The 15000-nt window shown below is 33.1% G+C and overlaps 1 protein-coding gene across 2 annotated transcripts in view; it reads left to right on the top strand.

Moving 5' to 3' along the window:
* LOC145269509 (spermidine synthase-like) overlaps positions 1–15000 on the top strand; it is a 132685-nt gene that overhangs the window by 60570 nt on the left and 57115 nt on the right. For both annotated transcript variants that reach the window (XR_013865074.1, XM_080125249.1), the window contains exon 6: positions 4326–4409. Coding sequence is in view for 1 of the 2 variants with exons in the window: in XM_080125249.1 (XP_079981375.1) it covers positions 4326–4409 (84 nt within the window). In the remaining variant the exon portion in view is untranslated. The remainder of the gene's footprint in view (positions 1–4325; positions 4410–15000) is intronic.

Below are 15000 nucleotides of genomic sequence, written 5' to 3'. Positions count from 1 at the left end.
ACTGCCATCCGTAGTTGTTGCTGAGAATGCAGTTAGGAGATTCGAAGTTCCTATCCGTCGCGGTTACCACCTGACGAAGGCCAGAGGAATTAGTTGGCCAAAACGTTGTGAATAAACAATCCAATAAAAGATGAAAAAAACAACAACTAATAAAGATGAGATTAGTAGTCCGAAATAAAAATAAATTAATATATATAATGCTCATCTCAAAAATGAATTCCAATTAAGGAATAATGTATATATACTGGCTGTTGTCGTTCAGCTCGTGAGAGGGTCCTTTAAAAAAAGGCTACAAGCCGATGCTTGTCTCAAAGAAGCAGCAATAGCACAGTCTGACGTATTCGTTTCAACAACCAGAGGAATATTTTGGTCTATTGTTCTAATTGCTGATTTTGCAATACCATTTTTCAGTCCCTTGAATGCCTCAATGGGTTATCAGGACAGCGGAAACGTCTCTCCTTGTGTTAATGGATGTATCTTTTCTGAGAACGATGCAATCCATTGGGAATATCATCAAACATGCCTATAGAACATCGACAGGAAGGTTGATTGTGAGGGACGGGTATCTGAAGTAAAGGTTTCAATCGATCTGCGTCTGGTGCTATAAAACTTATGCTTATGGTATACCTCAGTAGGTTTATTTTGTCCAGTCCAAACGGGCATTTGTCGTCAGTTAGGATAAGGTTGTATTTGTTGATGGCGGACATAAACTGCCTGAGATTTTCATCATGTTCCTTTTTATTATGGCCACATACTGTGACGTTGCCAATATATGCAAATGTGCCTTCCAGTTTCTCATCTGAAATGATTTGGTCGACTATCCTTTGGAAGATGGCTACTCCATTCGTAACGCCCAAAGGAATCCTGCGAAATTGATAGAGTTGACCATTCGCCTCAAAAGCTGTATAGCTTGTTTCTAGGACTAATGGCGATCTAATGGTACGCACTTTTCAAGTCCAGAGTGCTAAACATACAATATTTGGCTATTTCGCATATCATTTCATCCAGTCTTCCCTCTTGGATAGGGTCCAAAAAGAGTCTTCAATGTAATAGGTCCCCTCTCCCCTCTCCCACAATGTTGCCGCAATGTTGCATCCCTGTGCCTATTTTACAAGTATTTTAATGGAGTGTACTCTGATGGACTCGTTGCACTTGTGCCCCCTCGAAATCTCCTGATATCCCCAAAAAACCCACTTAGCAACAAAATCTCACCCCTTCGCTGTTGAGGTCATTAAATGCCGGAAAGCTTTCTACTCTAATAGTTTCTTCCGTCAAATATCGAGACTTTGGAATTTTCTTTCTGCTACCTGCTTCCCTGGCTTTACTAAGATGCAGAAATTAAAATCTAATGTAAACCAACATCTTGTTAATCTTTTCCAAGGCATGGTCCCAAATAGTAGCCCCTTACGTCCTAGTGGCGATATGTCTTGTTAGGGGCGGACGTGAGTAAAAAATGAAAATAAAAAGGTGGTAACATGCAGCTGATTTTATCCTTAATGGTCACATAAACGTAACATGAATTCTTGTCGCTCGTATGCAAATTAGATGATCTCGTGCTGCATAACCGTTTGAAAAATGAGGGACTTCTTTTGAGGAAGGCGAGTTGGGCACACGTACTTTGTTGAGGCATGATAAATTCTTTAATCAAGCCAAACACCAAGAAGGCAAAAGAATGTTGAAAAAAAAAAAATAGAAGACATTTTTTAACCCCCAAATATTTTAATCCAGCGCTAAATCGAAAAATAGAAATATATGAATATGTTTACATTTTTTTATTTAGAACTAGCATGGACACCCAGACTTACCCGATCGTAAAATATACTTAAATTTCCAAACATAATTAAATCCTTCTTAGATAAGAGAAAAATCCAAGTTGTCCTCGACGGTCGTACATCTAAACAATATGATATAAATGCGGGAGTGCCCCAAGGGTCTATCTTTGGACCTCTGCTGTTCCTAATATTCATAAATGACCTCCCCGACAAAACTGCCTCTGAGATGGGTATATATGCTGATGGCACCACACTCTATAATAGGCACGACAGGAAAACAAATGAACACATAACTAAAGAAATGGCAGGAACACTAGAGGATGACCTCCAATCAGTAGTGGAATGGGGACAAAAATGGATGGTCACATTCAATGCTGCTAAGACTAAACTGGTTTCCTTCAATAATTACAAGAAACTTTCTTTGCCACCAATAGCAATGGCCAACAACTCTTTATCTGAGAGTACATCTTTCAAACTCCTTGGCCTAACGTTCACAGGAAACATGAGTTGAAATAATTACATTTAAAGCATTGCTAAGGCTGCTGCAAAGAAGGTAGGCTCTCTCTACCGTGCTAGAAAATTACTAACACCCGAAAGTATCTTGTACCTTTATAAGGCCACCATTCGCCCATGTATAGAGTACTGTTGTCACATTTGGGCTGGTACATCTGCTACTAGTCTCTTGCTCCTAGACAGGGTTCAAAAGAGGGTCGCCAATCTGATAGATCCTGAACTGTCATCTAAGCTTCAGCCTCTGTCCCATCGACGAAATGTTGCATCCCTCTACCTGTTGTACAAGTATTTTAATGGAGAATACTCTGACGAACTGCAAGCACTTGTACCCCCACGACGTAAACACCCTCAACAAACCCGACAAGCAGCTAAATCTCACCCCCACACAGTAGAGATCCCTAGATGTAAAAGATATTTCTACTCCAGTAGTTTCTTCCCCAGAACCGCTAAACTTTCGAATTCCATTCCAGGTCCCTGCTTCCCCAACTCTACTGACGTGCAGAAGTTCAAGCGTAACATGAACAGACATCTTGCTGCCCAAATCCCCACATAGTATCCCAGTAGATGTTACCCCTGATAGTAGCTCTCTACACCAAAGTGGCAATGTGCCTTGTTTGGGGTGAAAATGTAATAAAAAAAAATAAAAAAATTCACACCAATTTCGTATTTATTATTATACAGACAATTCTCTATTGATTATTATATTGTACCTAATATATAGAAGTGACTTCAAAAAGTAAAAAAAAAATAACTTGGGTGCCATCAGCTAGAATCGAAATCAAAACATTTAGCGATCCAGATGCATTTCTGCCGTTAAAGCTATCGACAGATAGATAAGAAATATTTCAAATTAAACAACTTCAAGCTATGAATGAATTTGCGCATGCGCAAAAGTAACAGAAGTTGAAATGAATATTTCTGTAAGCGCTATTCATCCACCCAAACAAAGATTTCACTCTTTATAAACAATCCTTGGTGTATGATTACTATTTTCTGCTAATTTCAGTGTTATGTGACCAGTAGTTTAATAGTTTATCAGTTAAATATTTTCGCAGAGATACACACACACATACACACATACACACACACATACACATACACACACATACATACATAAACGCACATACACACACACATACACACGGACATACACATACACACACATACACACATGCACACACATAAACAAACACACATACACACACATACATACACACACATAAACATACACACACATACACGCACACACATACACACACACATACATACACACATACACATACACACATGCACATATACACATACACACACATACACACACATACACACACACATACACACACATACACATACACACAGATACATACATAAACGCACATACACACACACATACACACGCACATACACATACACACACATACACACACATAAACAAACACACATACACACACGTACATACACACACATAAACATACACACGCATACACGCACACACATACACACACACATACATACACACATACACATACACATACACACATACACATACACACACATACACACATACACACACATACATAAACGCACATACACACACATACACACACACATACATACACACATACACATACACACATACACATACACACACATACACATACACACATACACACACACATACACACACATACATACACACATACACACACACACACATACACATACACATACACACATACACATACACACACATACACACATACACACACACATACACACACACACACATACATACACATATACATACACACACACACACATACACATACACATACATCTACTGTTTTATTTATGCATGCTTTCATTCCACAGCAAGGAAAATTCCTGTTTGTTTCTCTTGCGATCTGTTTTTTTATTTTTTTTATTTGGTGGGTCAATGTTCGAACGTTCTGTTCGAGTTGTAAAAAGAAATTTGTCAGTTTTTTATTTGTTTGTTTGTTTGTTTGTTTGTTTCTAATGACCCACATTTTCCAATTCCAGGTCCTGGGCTTGGACTTTATTCAAAGAAGTTCTATGAACAAATGCAAAAAGTATTGAAAGAGGACGGCATTTTATGTTCCCAAGGTGAGTGCGAATTATATGCGTCTGTATATACATATCATTTTACTTACAATTTTAAAGTTATTTTCTAGAAAATAACTTCAAATTTAACTATTAAAGGGAGACAATTTTGTCAAATAGTAAAAGGGAGATAATTCATCATAATGGTTAACACATTAATACAATATGCAAAAGCGTGCACCCCCACATACATATGTACACAGACATAAACACACACACACACACACACACACACACACACACGCACACACATATAAAGGTAAATGTTTTGTAAAACAGACCTAGAATATCGATTACAGTGTCTAAATGTTCCTTGTAAACTAAAATTAAGTAAATTAAATGAAGCCAAAGAGAAGAATTAAGGTTATCTTTGATGGTCGTACATCCAAACAATATGATATAAATGCGGATGTACCTCAGGGGTTTATCCTTGAACCTTTATTATTCCTAATATTCATCAATGACATCCCTGATAAAATTGTCTCTGAGATGGGTATATGTGCCGATGACACCATGCTCTATAGCAGGCATGAGGGTAAAACAAATGAACACGTATCTAAGGGAATAGCAGAAACACTAGAGGAAGACATCGAATCTGTAGAGGAATGGGATTATTTTCTTTGTAAAATCAGCTATAATGGCATAAGTCGGTTGATTGCGCGGGCGCACAGATGCCATTTCACAGACTTCATTTATGCTATGGATAAGCGGTCGTCACATGATATTTCACAAGGCGCATGAATACACGGCGGACATTTTAAATCACAAGAAATATTCTCATAAAATAAAAAAAAAATTAAAAATAAAAAAAAAATCACGTTTTCACCTCATTTAATTGTAAAAACAATGCTGTCGGTAAGTTTTCAAAACCGATTTACAAAAAACATATTTTTATGTTTTTCATTCTTTTTTTCGGGGAAGGGGGGGGTTAATTATAGAACTTGTATAGCTTAACAGGTGCTTCTGCAGTTTAATTACCCGTTTTTTTCCGTAAGTAACGTGGTGATTAACATTTCACAAAAAATTCTGTGTTTACAATGTAAACACAGAATTTTTTGTGAAATGCTGATCAGTACTCTGCTTGATAAATGTCGGTACGTTCCACGTTACTTACGGAAAAACCGGGTAATTATGTTTTTGTGAACCGCTCATGAAAACTTAATTTTTTTGTAGATCAATTAAAAACTACCTAACACACAAAAAATCAACCACATTTAAAAACTTTCTTATTTAAAAAAAAAAAACTGCACGCTAAAAATTTCTCCGCAATGTTACAAGTAACTTTACGCTCATGCGCACGTGAACGCAAGAACCGAAATTCCGTTTTACTTTTTACTTACGGAAACTAATAAAATGATAATTTTAAAAAATAAATGTGATTTCTCTTCGGTCAGGCAACTTGCGCTATTATAGCTGATTATACAAAGGAAATAATCCTTTAGAAAAATATTAATATCTCCCAAATTTGGGACGTGTATCAGAATTTTTGTAGGAATTTTTACATCCCTAACACGAAACTGCAAATAAAATATAAAAAACTTGTAATTTCTCTTTTAAAAGTGGGTTGTTTATTTTCTTTATGGATTATACTTCCAAAATAAACTATTAAAGTTTTATAAAAAGTAATAGGAATATTATTTTTTGTATTTTTTAAAAAATAGTAATGAAATTAATTGACTTTTACGAGTTCAGTATTTTTCAATTTTTAAACTTTAAAAATCTATCAAAATTTTTCTATTGATTCAATTTTTACGATATTTTCAGGGTCAATGTGAAATTTCATGCTCTTTCCAATAAACTGAATATAATATTTTAGACAAACATTTTTTTTTTAATTCACGTCCCCCCCCCCTATATTGAACTGTCTATTAAAAAGTAAATAATTAATTTACTCAACGTTTTATACATCACAAATTGAAGAGAAAAGATGAATAAATAATATATTCTAATTTAAAACAAACAAAAAAGAATAGTTTTTTTGGAAATTTACCTGCAAAGTCCGAAGTTTAAAAACTTTTTTTTTTTTTAAACCACGGTGTTTGTATTTTTTTTTTTTTTTTTTTTTAAATGAAACCTTGGTCCTTGCTCCTTTAACTGAAAAAAAATTAGGGTTTGAATTACATTTTTCGAGTAGTTATAAGATTGGAAAAACAGGGGGTCGGATTAATTCACGGCCCCTATTTTCAAATGTCTATTAAAAAGTAAATAATTAATTTACTCACCAAATTTTTATATATCACAAATTGAAGATAAAAGATCAATAAATAATATATTCAAATTTAAAACAAAAAAGAATAGCTTTTTTTTTAATTTAGCGGTAAAGTCCGAAGTTTAAAACCTTTTTTTTAAAAAAAAACTCACGTTGTTTTTGTTTGTTTGTTTGTTGTTTTTTTTTTTTTTTTTTTTTTTAATAAAACCTTCGTCCTTGCTCCTTTAATTGAAAAAAAAAAGGGGGAGTTGAATTACATTTTTAGAGTAGTTATAAGCTTGGAAAGATAGGGGGTCGAATTATTCAATATTTTTCACGAAGTTTCTGACACACCTACGGGTTTTCAGATTCTTTTTCAGCAGTGAGTGAGTGCACACCGAAATCTACAAGAAAAATATTTTGTTTTCTACTAATTCGAGTTCACGCTTTTTTTTTTTTAATTTTACCATTAATTTTTCTATTTCATCGTTTTTTGTAATTTTTGGATATTTTCATTACTGCGACATTTCCATATATACCATTGGTTTCCCTTGAAATTCAATATTTTAATTTTCGAATTTCGCTAAGAACTAAAATAATTTCTTAATCTAAGGGAAGTAATTCATAATTTTACCATAGATTACCTCCCTTGAATAATAAATTTTTTGCAATCGTAACTTTATTATTTTTTTTTATTATTAAAAAATAAAAAATAGAGTGGCCATACACGACACGATATGCTCTCCCCTTGTCTCTTTCTATCCCCCCTCTAAATGTTTTACTATTTTAATTTTGCTCTTTTTAATTTTTTATTAACTTTATTATTATTAATTGAGTAGAATTTCCAATTTAAACTTCTCGCGCATTTATTAGAATAAGAAAGGTCAGCCAACAAAATTAAAAAAAGTGGTGAAAATAAATAAATAAATATCCAACAAAAAATGTTATCAAAGGCAAGGTGACTCTTCTACCTACCTTGATAAGTTTATTTCAAAGTGTTTTTCTTTTCATTTTACTTTAAAAATAAAATAAAAGGTCGACCTAGACGAGAGGATCCAAAATGGCCGACCAGGACTGAGATATGACACGTGCCGTTGTTTCCTTAATAAATTATTTCAGTTAGGAAGAAATATCTCATGTATTAATAAATGTTAAATAATAATGAAACCTTACCAAAACAAAACGAAGTAAAAAAAAAAAAAAAATATCTGACAATTCATCGGCTCTAGCTGAAATAATTTATTAAGGAAACAACGGCTCGAGCTTATACTAATAAATAGCAACTTACACACAATTCATCGGCTCTAGCTGAAATAATTTATTAAGGAAACAACGGCTCGAGCTTATACTAATAAATAGCAACTTACACACAAATAAATGTTAAATAATAATGAAACCTTACCAAAACAAAACGAAGTAAAAAAAAAAAAATATCTGACAATTCATCGGCTCTAACTGAAATAATTTATTAAGGAAACAACGGCACGTGTCATATCTCAGTCCTGGTCGGCCATTTTGGATCCTCTCGTCTAGGTCGACCAAATAAAAAATAGTGTTAAATCTGTTGAATTAGAACAAAAAGAAAAAAAATGATGGTTGGTATTGGTCTCCTTAGAGCCGTAGTCGAACCTCGATAAACGCTCCAAAATTGAAAATTTAAAAAATGATGCTAAAACATCACATTTTCGCATGATTAGTGATATTTATTATATGCATTTAGATCCGCATTTTGTTAATTTTCGATTTTAAAGCGATCATCGAGGCTCGGCTATAGCTTTAAACAGAAAACGAATTTTGGCGCTTCTGCACTATCGGAACGTAATTTTGTAGTTGATAAATGGAGTTTTTAGATAATCTTTTTTTTGTCAATTCTAATAAATCAAGAGCTAAATTGACCGCCTTTTTATTTCAACTGAAAGTGCTCAACGATAAGAAACAAATTTCTTAAAGAGGCTGACATAATTATTTACTATAATAATTATTAAATACCTACGGTCACTAGTGTTTCATCCTTTAGGGAATCATCAGTGCAGGAGGGTGTCACAATTAACACCAGTCGATAGATTTGAACCCAGCAACAGAAGCCATCTGTGGTTCCATTAGCAAGGACCTAATCTATTCGGCTAACATTAACCGCAAGAAATATTGTTGAAATTTAAACATTTATTTTTTAAATGCTTTATACATATATATATATATATATATATATATATATATATATATATATATATATATATATATATATATGTGTGTATATATATATATATATATATATATATATATATATATATATATATATATATATATATATATATATATATATATTTAGCCAGTAGAGTTTAGTTTCCTAGAAGTACATCCAATGAAACAACATGTGTCTACCAAAGAGTGCTCAATGAGTAAACAGAGCAGGTATAATAAATATGAGGATAGATCTATGGGCTTCAAGCTGAATTCACTATAAATTTTTACGTAGTAAAAAAAAACGTACAACATATGAAAAAATAACAAGCGGGTGGGGGCGGGTAATATAACTTTGCGTGTGGGGTTTGATAGAAAGGAGAATTATGTAGTGAATGAGTTCATTTCTATTTCTATTTTAGATGTATCATTTGGTGACAGTGTACATATATATATATATATATATATATATATATATATATATATATATATATATATATATATATATATGTATATATATATATATGTGTGTGTGTGTGTGTGTGTGTGTGTGTGTGTGTGTGTCTGTATTTTGTGTAAATACGTATGTATAAGTGTATTTATGTATGTATCTGTATGCATGTGTGTGTATATGTGTGTATGTATATAAGTGTGTGTATATATATATATATATATATATATATATATATATATATATATATACTCGGGTTTTTTTATTCAAAAGTAATGGACTAATGAATTCAACGAGGTTGTTAGATAGTGCTCAATAAAAAGAGCTGATAATACTTGTTTATTGTTATATAAACATGGTCACATCCTGCTGCTACAAATAGCCACTTGTTTCAATCAAACAACAGATATCATCAGTGGCTATTTGTAGCAGCAGGATGTGACCATGTTTATATAACAATAAACAAGTATATATTAGGCACCGCCAAAACTGGGGGGGGGGCAGGTCAGTACTTTTTGACGGACCGTCTTTTTAAAAATCTACCAAAAATCAGGTAATTATCCGATCAATACGACATTTTCAGCGATTATTAGGAGAAGAATGAACTTTATAACAGTGTACATATTTTTCATAAACGATATTTATATTTATTTATTTATTTTTTTTTGCTTACAAACCCTCCCTTGTTTTGAAGTGGGAACAAATATGCTTAAAATAATCATCTGAAACTGAACACAAGATATTGTGTTGTTGTAAGGGACAGAATTATAGATTAAAAAAAAAAAATTGTTTGCATACCTTATTTTGACGTCTGAATATCAGAACTTCGATTGTGTTCAATTATCCCGCTTTTGAGTTTTGAAGTGTGAAATTCGGTGAATATGTTAAGTAAAATAATTAATTTAAGTTAAGCAAAACAAAAAAAAAATTTTTAATATTTATACGAAAAAAGCCATTTTACAATTTTTGATAAATAAATTAACAATTTTTTTTTTTTTAGCGAGCCGAATAATGAATGACCATTATTAAACAGGGCATGCTTTGAATAATCGATACAAAAAAAAATTCGATAAATATTGTGCCCTTTGTGTTAAAAATAGCATCATTTTTTTCGATCCCGTTTGAAAACGTTTGCCGCCTTTCGACTACGGTGGACCAAACGCGCTGAAATAATTTTTTTTTATTCTGCTTTAAATTGCCCCCCCCCTCCATTTTGGGGAGCCTGGCCCCCACACACATACACATCAAAAACCAAACTCATACAAATGGTCACCCATATGGTACTGGCCAGCCTCAGCTTAATAATACATCGAAATTTTCGTCACTGAAAAATAAGTTTTTTTGGCCTGTTTGGTCTTCCGTAGTTTTCTTCTTATCAAACGCAAACGTAAACAGTGTCGATATAGACTCTAGATCGACGCGAAATATCTGATTACCTATATGAATAAGTGGAATTATTTGAAATTCAGGTACTTATATTATAATATTTTTGCATATTCTCTTAGAAAATCATCCTAAATCTTAGACAATAAATAAATAAATTAATTATTTCAAAAACCTTTTTTTTTTAAATATTTATGTACGTTTTTTGTGCAAGACAAAAAATGTCAATTGTTAACTTTTTGGGAAAATTTAACATTTAAAATTTAATTAAAAATAGTAGAAAAAGTTTTACATTATTCTGTTTTCTATATGATAAAATTCAGGGTTTTATCTTTCTGGAAAAAAAAAAGTTACTCAGAAATAATGGATTTTAATAAATGTAATTTCGTTTTAAAAAACAACAACAACTTGATTTTGCGGCCATTTTTGGCGGTCTCTAGTATATATATATATATACACACACACACACACACACACACATATATATATATATATATATATATATGATTAGTTTTTTTGGAAAAAGAATTCCAGCAGAGTGCTCAATTAAAAGGAAAATCCAAATTTTAAGAGCGTACTTATATTTTGTGTACAGAAAGTTGTTAGTTGAGACAGGTCATTGGTACCGTCGGTTTCAAGCCCGATAATAAGGCCCGTTTAAGGTATCCTTATCGAGCTCTCTTCAGCCAATATTCGTCTCCTATTGGCTGAAGAGAGCTCGATAAGGATACCTTAAACGGGCCTTATTATCGGGCTTGAAACCGACGGTACCAATGACCTGTCTCAACTAACAACTTTCTGTACACAAAATATATATATATATATATATATATATATATATATATATATATATATGAACTATCAAAATAGGCTATCTCGTATACGATGATTGTAATAATGTATATTACAACAATGTATATTACAAATGGGTGTCTGGGTATATATACATGTATGTTGTGTATGTATATATACGCTGTTTCATATGTAAAGGGGTTACACCACTAATGAAGAAAAAGGACACCTTATTATTATTTAAAAAAAAAAAAAAAGAAGGTTTTTGTATTTGTCATGTATTGCTGTATCTTTATGCGCTGTGTGTGGGCGGGTATCTGTGTGTCCATGCGTGTGTATGTATGTGGGTAGATGCATGTTGGTGTCTATATGTATGTGTCTCGTATACGTCTGTAGAGATTTGGGGACATGTGTGGATGGGGATGTGTGTCTGCGCCTGCGGATGGTCTGACTGTGTGTGTATGTGTTCTGTGTATACTGGTGTGTGTGTGCGCGCGCGCGCGCGCGCGCGCGCGCGCGCGCGTGTGTGTGTGTGTGTGTGTGTGTGTGTGTGTGTGTATCTGTATTTTGTTGGGAAGTCTGTCCGGTTGGGGTCCACAGGTTTTGGAGTTCCCAATCGACAGTCTTATTATTGGTATTGGTGGTGTCATTAATATGATCAATATTATAAGAATTATTATTACTAGGAGGGTTAGCGGGATTAATATTAGTTTCGATATAATAACAGTCATGATGTATGGTATCCAGGTGTGTACATGGATATCTGTGTTTGAGTGTCCATGCATTGATATAACTGTATATGTAGGTAGAGATGTAAACATGTTATAACTGTATGTGAGCATTGTATGTCTATGTATGTGTGTGTGTGTGTGTGTGTGTGTGTGTGTGTGTGTGTGTGTGTGTGTGTGTATATATATATAGGCGCGGGTGTATCAAGGTGTGGGTATATATACGTGTATTTATATATATGTATCCGTGAGGAATTTGATAACTTTCGGGGTTTTATTTTTGTTTTTGGTTTGTTTGTTTTTTTTTTTTTTATTTTGTTTTGTTTTATTTTTGTTTTGTTTTGTTTTATTTATTTATTTAATTTATTTTAATTTTAATTTTATTCCTGTGTCGATATAGTTGTGGACTGTTTTCAGTGCGTGTGTGTAAGTGTGTGTGAGTAAAATACAATGCTCCTGAGTATAGATATAAGCGTATGTTTGCTTCTAGTGTGTGTGTGCGTGTGCGTGTGTGTGCGCGCGTGTGTGTGTGTGTGTGTGTGTGTGTGTGTGTGTGTGTGTGTGTGTGTGTGTGTGTGTGTGGATTGAACGGCACCGGTCAGTACTCAATGCCCATGTGAATGTTTTTAATTTACAGACCGCAAGACAAAAATATTACATTCTCAAGTACCTTATGCCATAAAAACCAAAAGATGGGATGGATGAACTTAAAAAAAAGGGAATATAAAAAAAGGGAAATAAAAAAAAAGATCTTTATTATCTTCAAAGACCTCACTTGTCCTCTCCCCGCTCATAACTCCCACCCATGTTACATTCTAACTTTGTAAACGAAATAAGAAAATGTTTTTGTCTGAAATATCAGTTCTCGACGATAATTCTTGGCCTGAAGACGTAATCCCTCAACGCGGGTGATTACAGAAACATGTATACACATATGTAGCCATCAATGTTTGTATAAATAAATTTCATATATATATATATATATATATATATATATATATATATATATATATATATATATATATATATATATATATATATATAATTACAATAAGTTTACCAAGGTAATCAAAATGGTAAACTTAAAATATATTATAAATATTAAAGAGTTAATATTTACAAGTAAAGTAATCTCAACCAGATGTAAAAGCTCAATAAAACCGAAAAGGAAATAGAGCTTATAATATGAACAAATGATTAATAAAACATGTTAAAAAAACATCTTGAAAAAGAGTTAAAAACATATTTAATTTTAAAAAAGGAAGCACAAGATAAGTAGATAGTCCTTAATCCGCGGAGTTTCGAAGAAATACTCTCCTTCTCATCAGAGGGCAGGAATTAGCAAAATGCGGGATCGGATTTTGCATATTTGCATATTTTTCTTTTAATGATTTGGAATTCATTCCATTTGCGATTTTTTCCAAGGAACTCTGCCTTTTGGATCATTTTGGACCATTTGGAATTTACCCATTGGATTGGAAATTTTTAATTCGACCGTTTTGGATTTTACCATTCTTGGATTTTTTTACCCTTCACCGGACTATCCATTTATGTGAAATCTTTTTATCATTTTTCTTTTACCTCCTATTCCCCTTACCTCACCCTTTTTTTTTTTTAACCAAGTAAGATCTGTGACTTACTTGTAGTTTCATTAAATACTTTTATATGCAAAATCCGATCCCAAATTTTGCTAATTCCTTGAAGTCCTGAGTATTGTTGTGAAGCATTGGAGTGATAGAATAAGAAATGGAAGACCCTACATCTTTCAACAAGACTCTGCACCGACACATAAGGCTCAGAAGACACAAGAATGGTTAGCAGAGAATTTCCACGATCACATTACCCCCAATTTGTGGCCTCCAAGCTCTCCAGACCTAAATCCATTGGATTATTATGTGTGAGGCGTTGTTGAGAGAGATGTTAATAAACATCCTCATAACACTAAAGATTCTCTGAAAGCATCCATAGTAAGAGTAATGCAGGATATCGACGAGGACAATCTTAAACGTGCCTGTCAACGGTTTAGGTCTTGAATAGAAGCTGTAATTGATGCTGAGGGCGATTTTTCTGAATAAATTTAAAAAATAATATTTTCGTTTATGTAAAATAAAGTGACTTTTTGTAATACCGATGTTTTTGTTTGTCTTTTTTGATTATTTTTAAAAAGGAAATATATGTTCTCAAATACAAGAGGCACCCTGTATTTTGGGAGGCCGTAACTGTACTAATGCGCAAACCATCACTCTGAGACCACTCTGTAGGCAAAAGGAGCTGTCACGTAAATTACACCTGTTTAAAGAGCTCTGATTTACCAGAAAAAAAAATGCCTACATTGCGTCATTATTTCTTGTTTCTGCACTTATTTGCAGGGAAGTTAACGCTTTTTTTTCTTTTTTTTTTTCTTTTTTTTTTTTTTTTTTTTAATTTTGTCCCAGGTTCTGAAATATGGACAATATATCACGGATTATTCATTCATTTAATTCATCCCATGTTTTATAAATTTTTTTTTCTTTTGTTTCACGCCTCCCTTCGCCTCCATTTTTTCAATTGTGTAAATTGTTTTATTTTAATCACTGCCGACGTAATCTCTTGACAAGGGTCGGACGAAATTTATCATCAGGCAACAACCCTTATTATCGTTTTAGAATTTCGTTTTCGAAAATAAGGCCTGATGAGGTCTCTAGTTAGTAAATATTAGTAGAACGAAACATGCTCATGACTGTGTAGCAGCAAACTACTGCTTATGTAAAGACAAATGTAACCTGCTCTACTTCTGTATTGAGCACTCTTGTACGAACCTCGTTATATTTCACTGGTTACCCTACCTTTGCAAAATAGCAACCTCATATATATATATATATATATATATAT

The sequence above is a fragment of the Euprymna scolopes genome, chromosome 45 (assembly GCF_053919585.1).
Source record: "Euprymna scolopes isolate OS-2025 chromosome 45, ASM5391958v1, whole genome shotgun sequence".
Taxonomy (NCBI): Eukaryota; Metazoa; Mollusca; class Cephalopoda; order Sepiida; family Sepiolidae; genus Euprymna; species Euprymna scolopes.
This window is presented reverse-complemented; position numbering and strand designations above follow the sequence as displayed.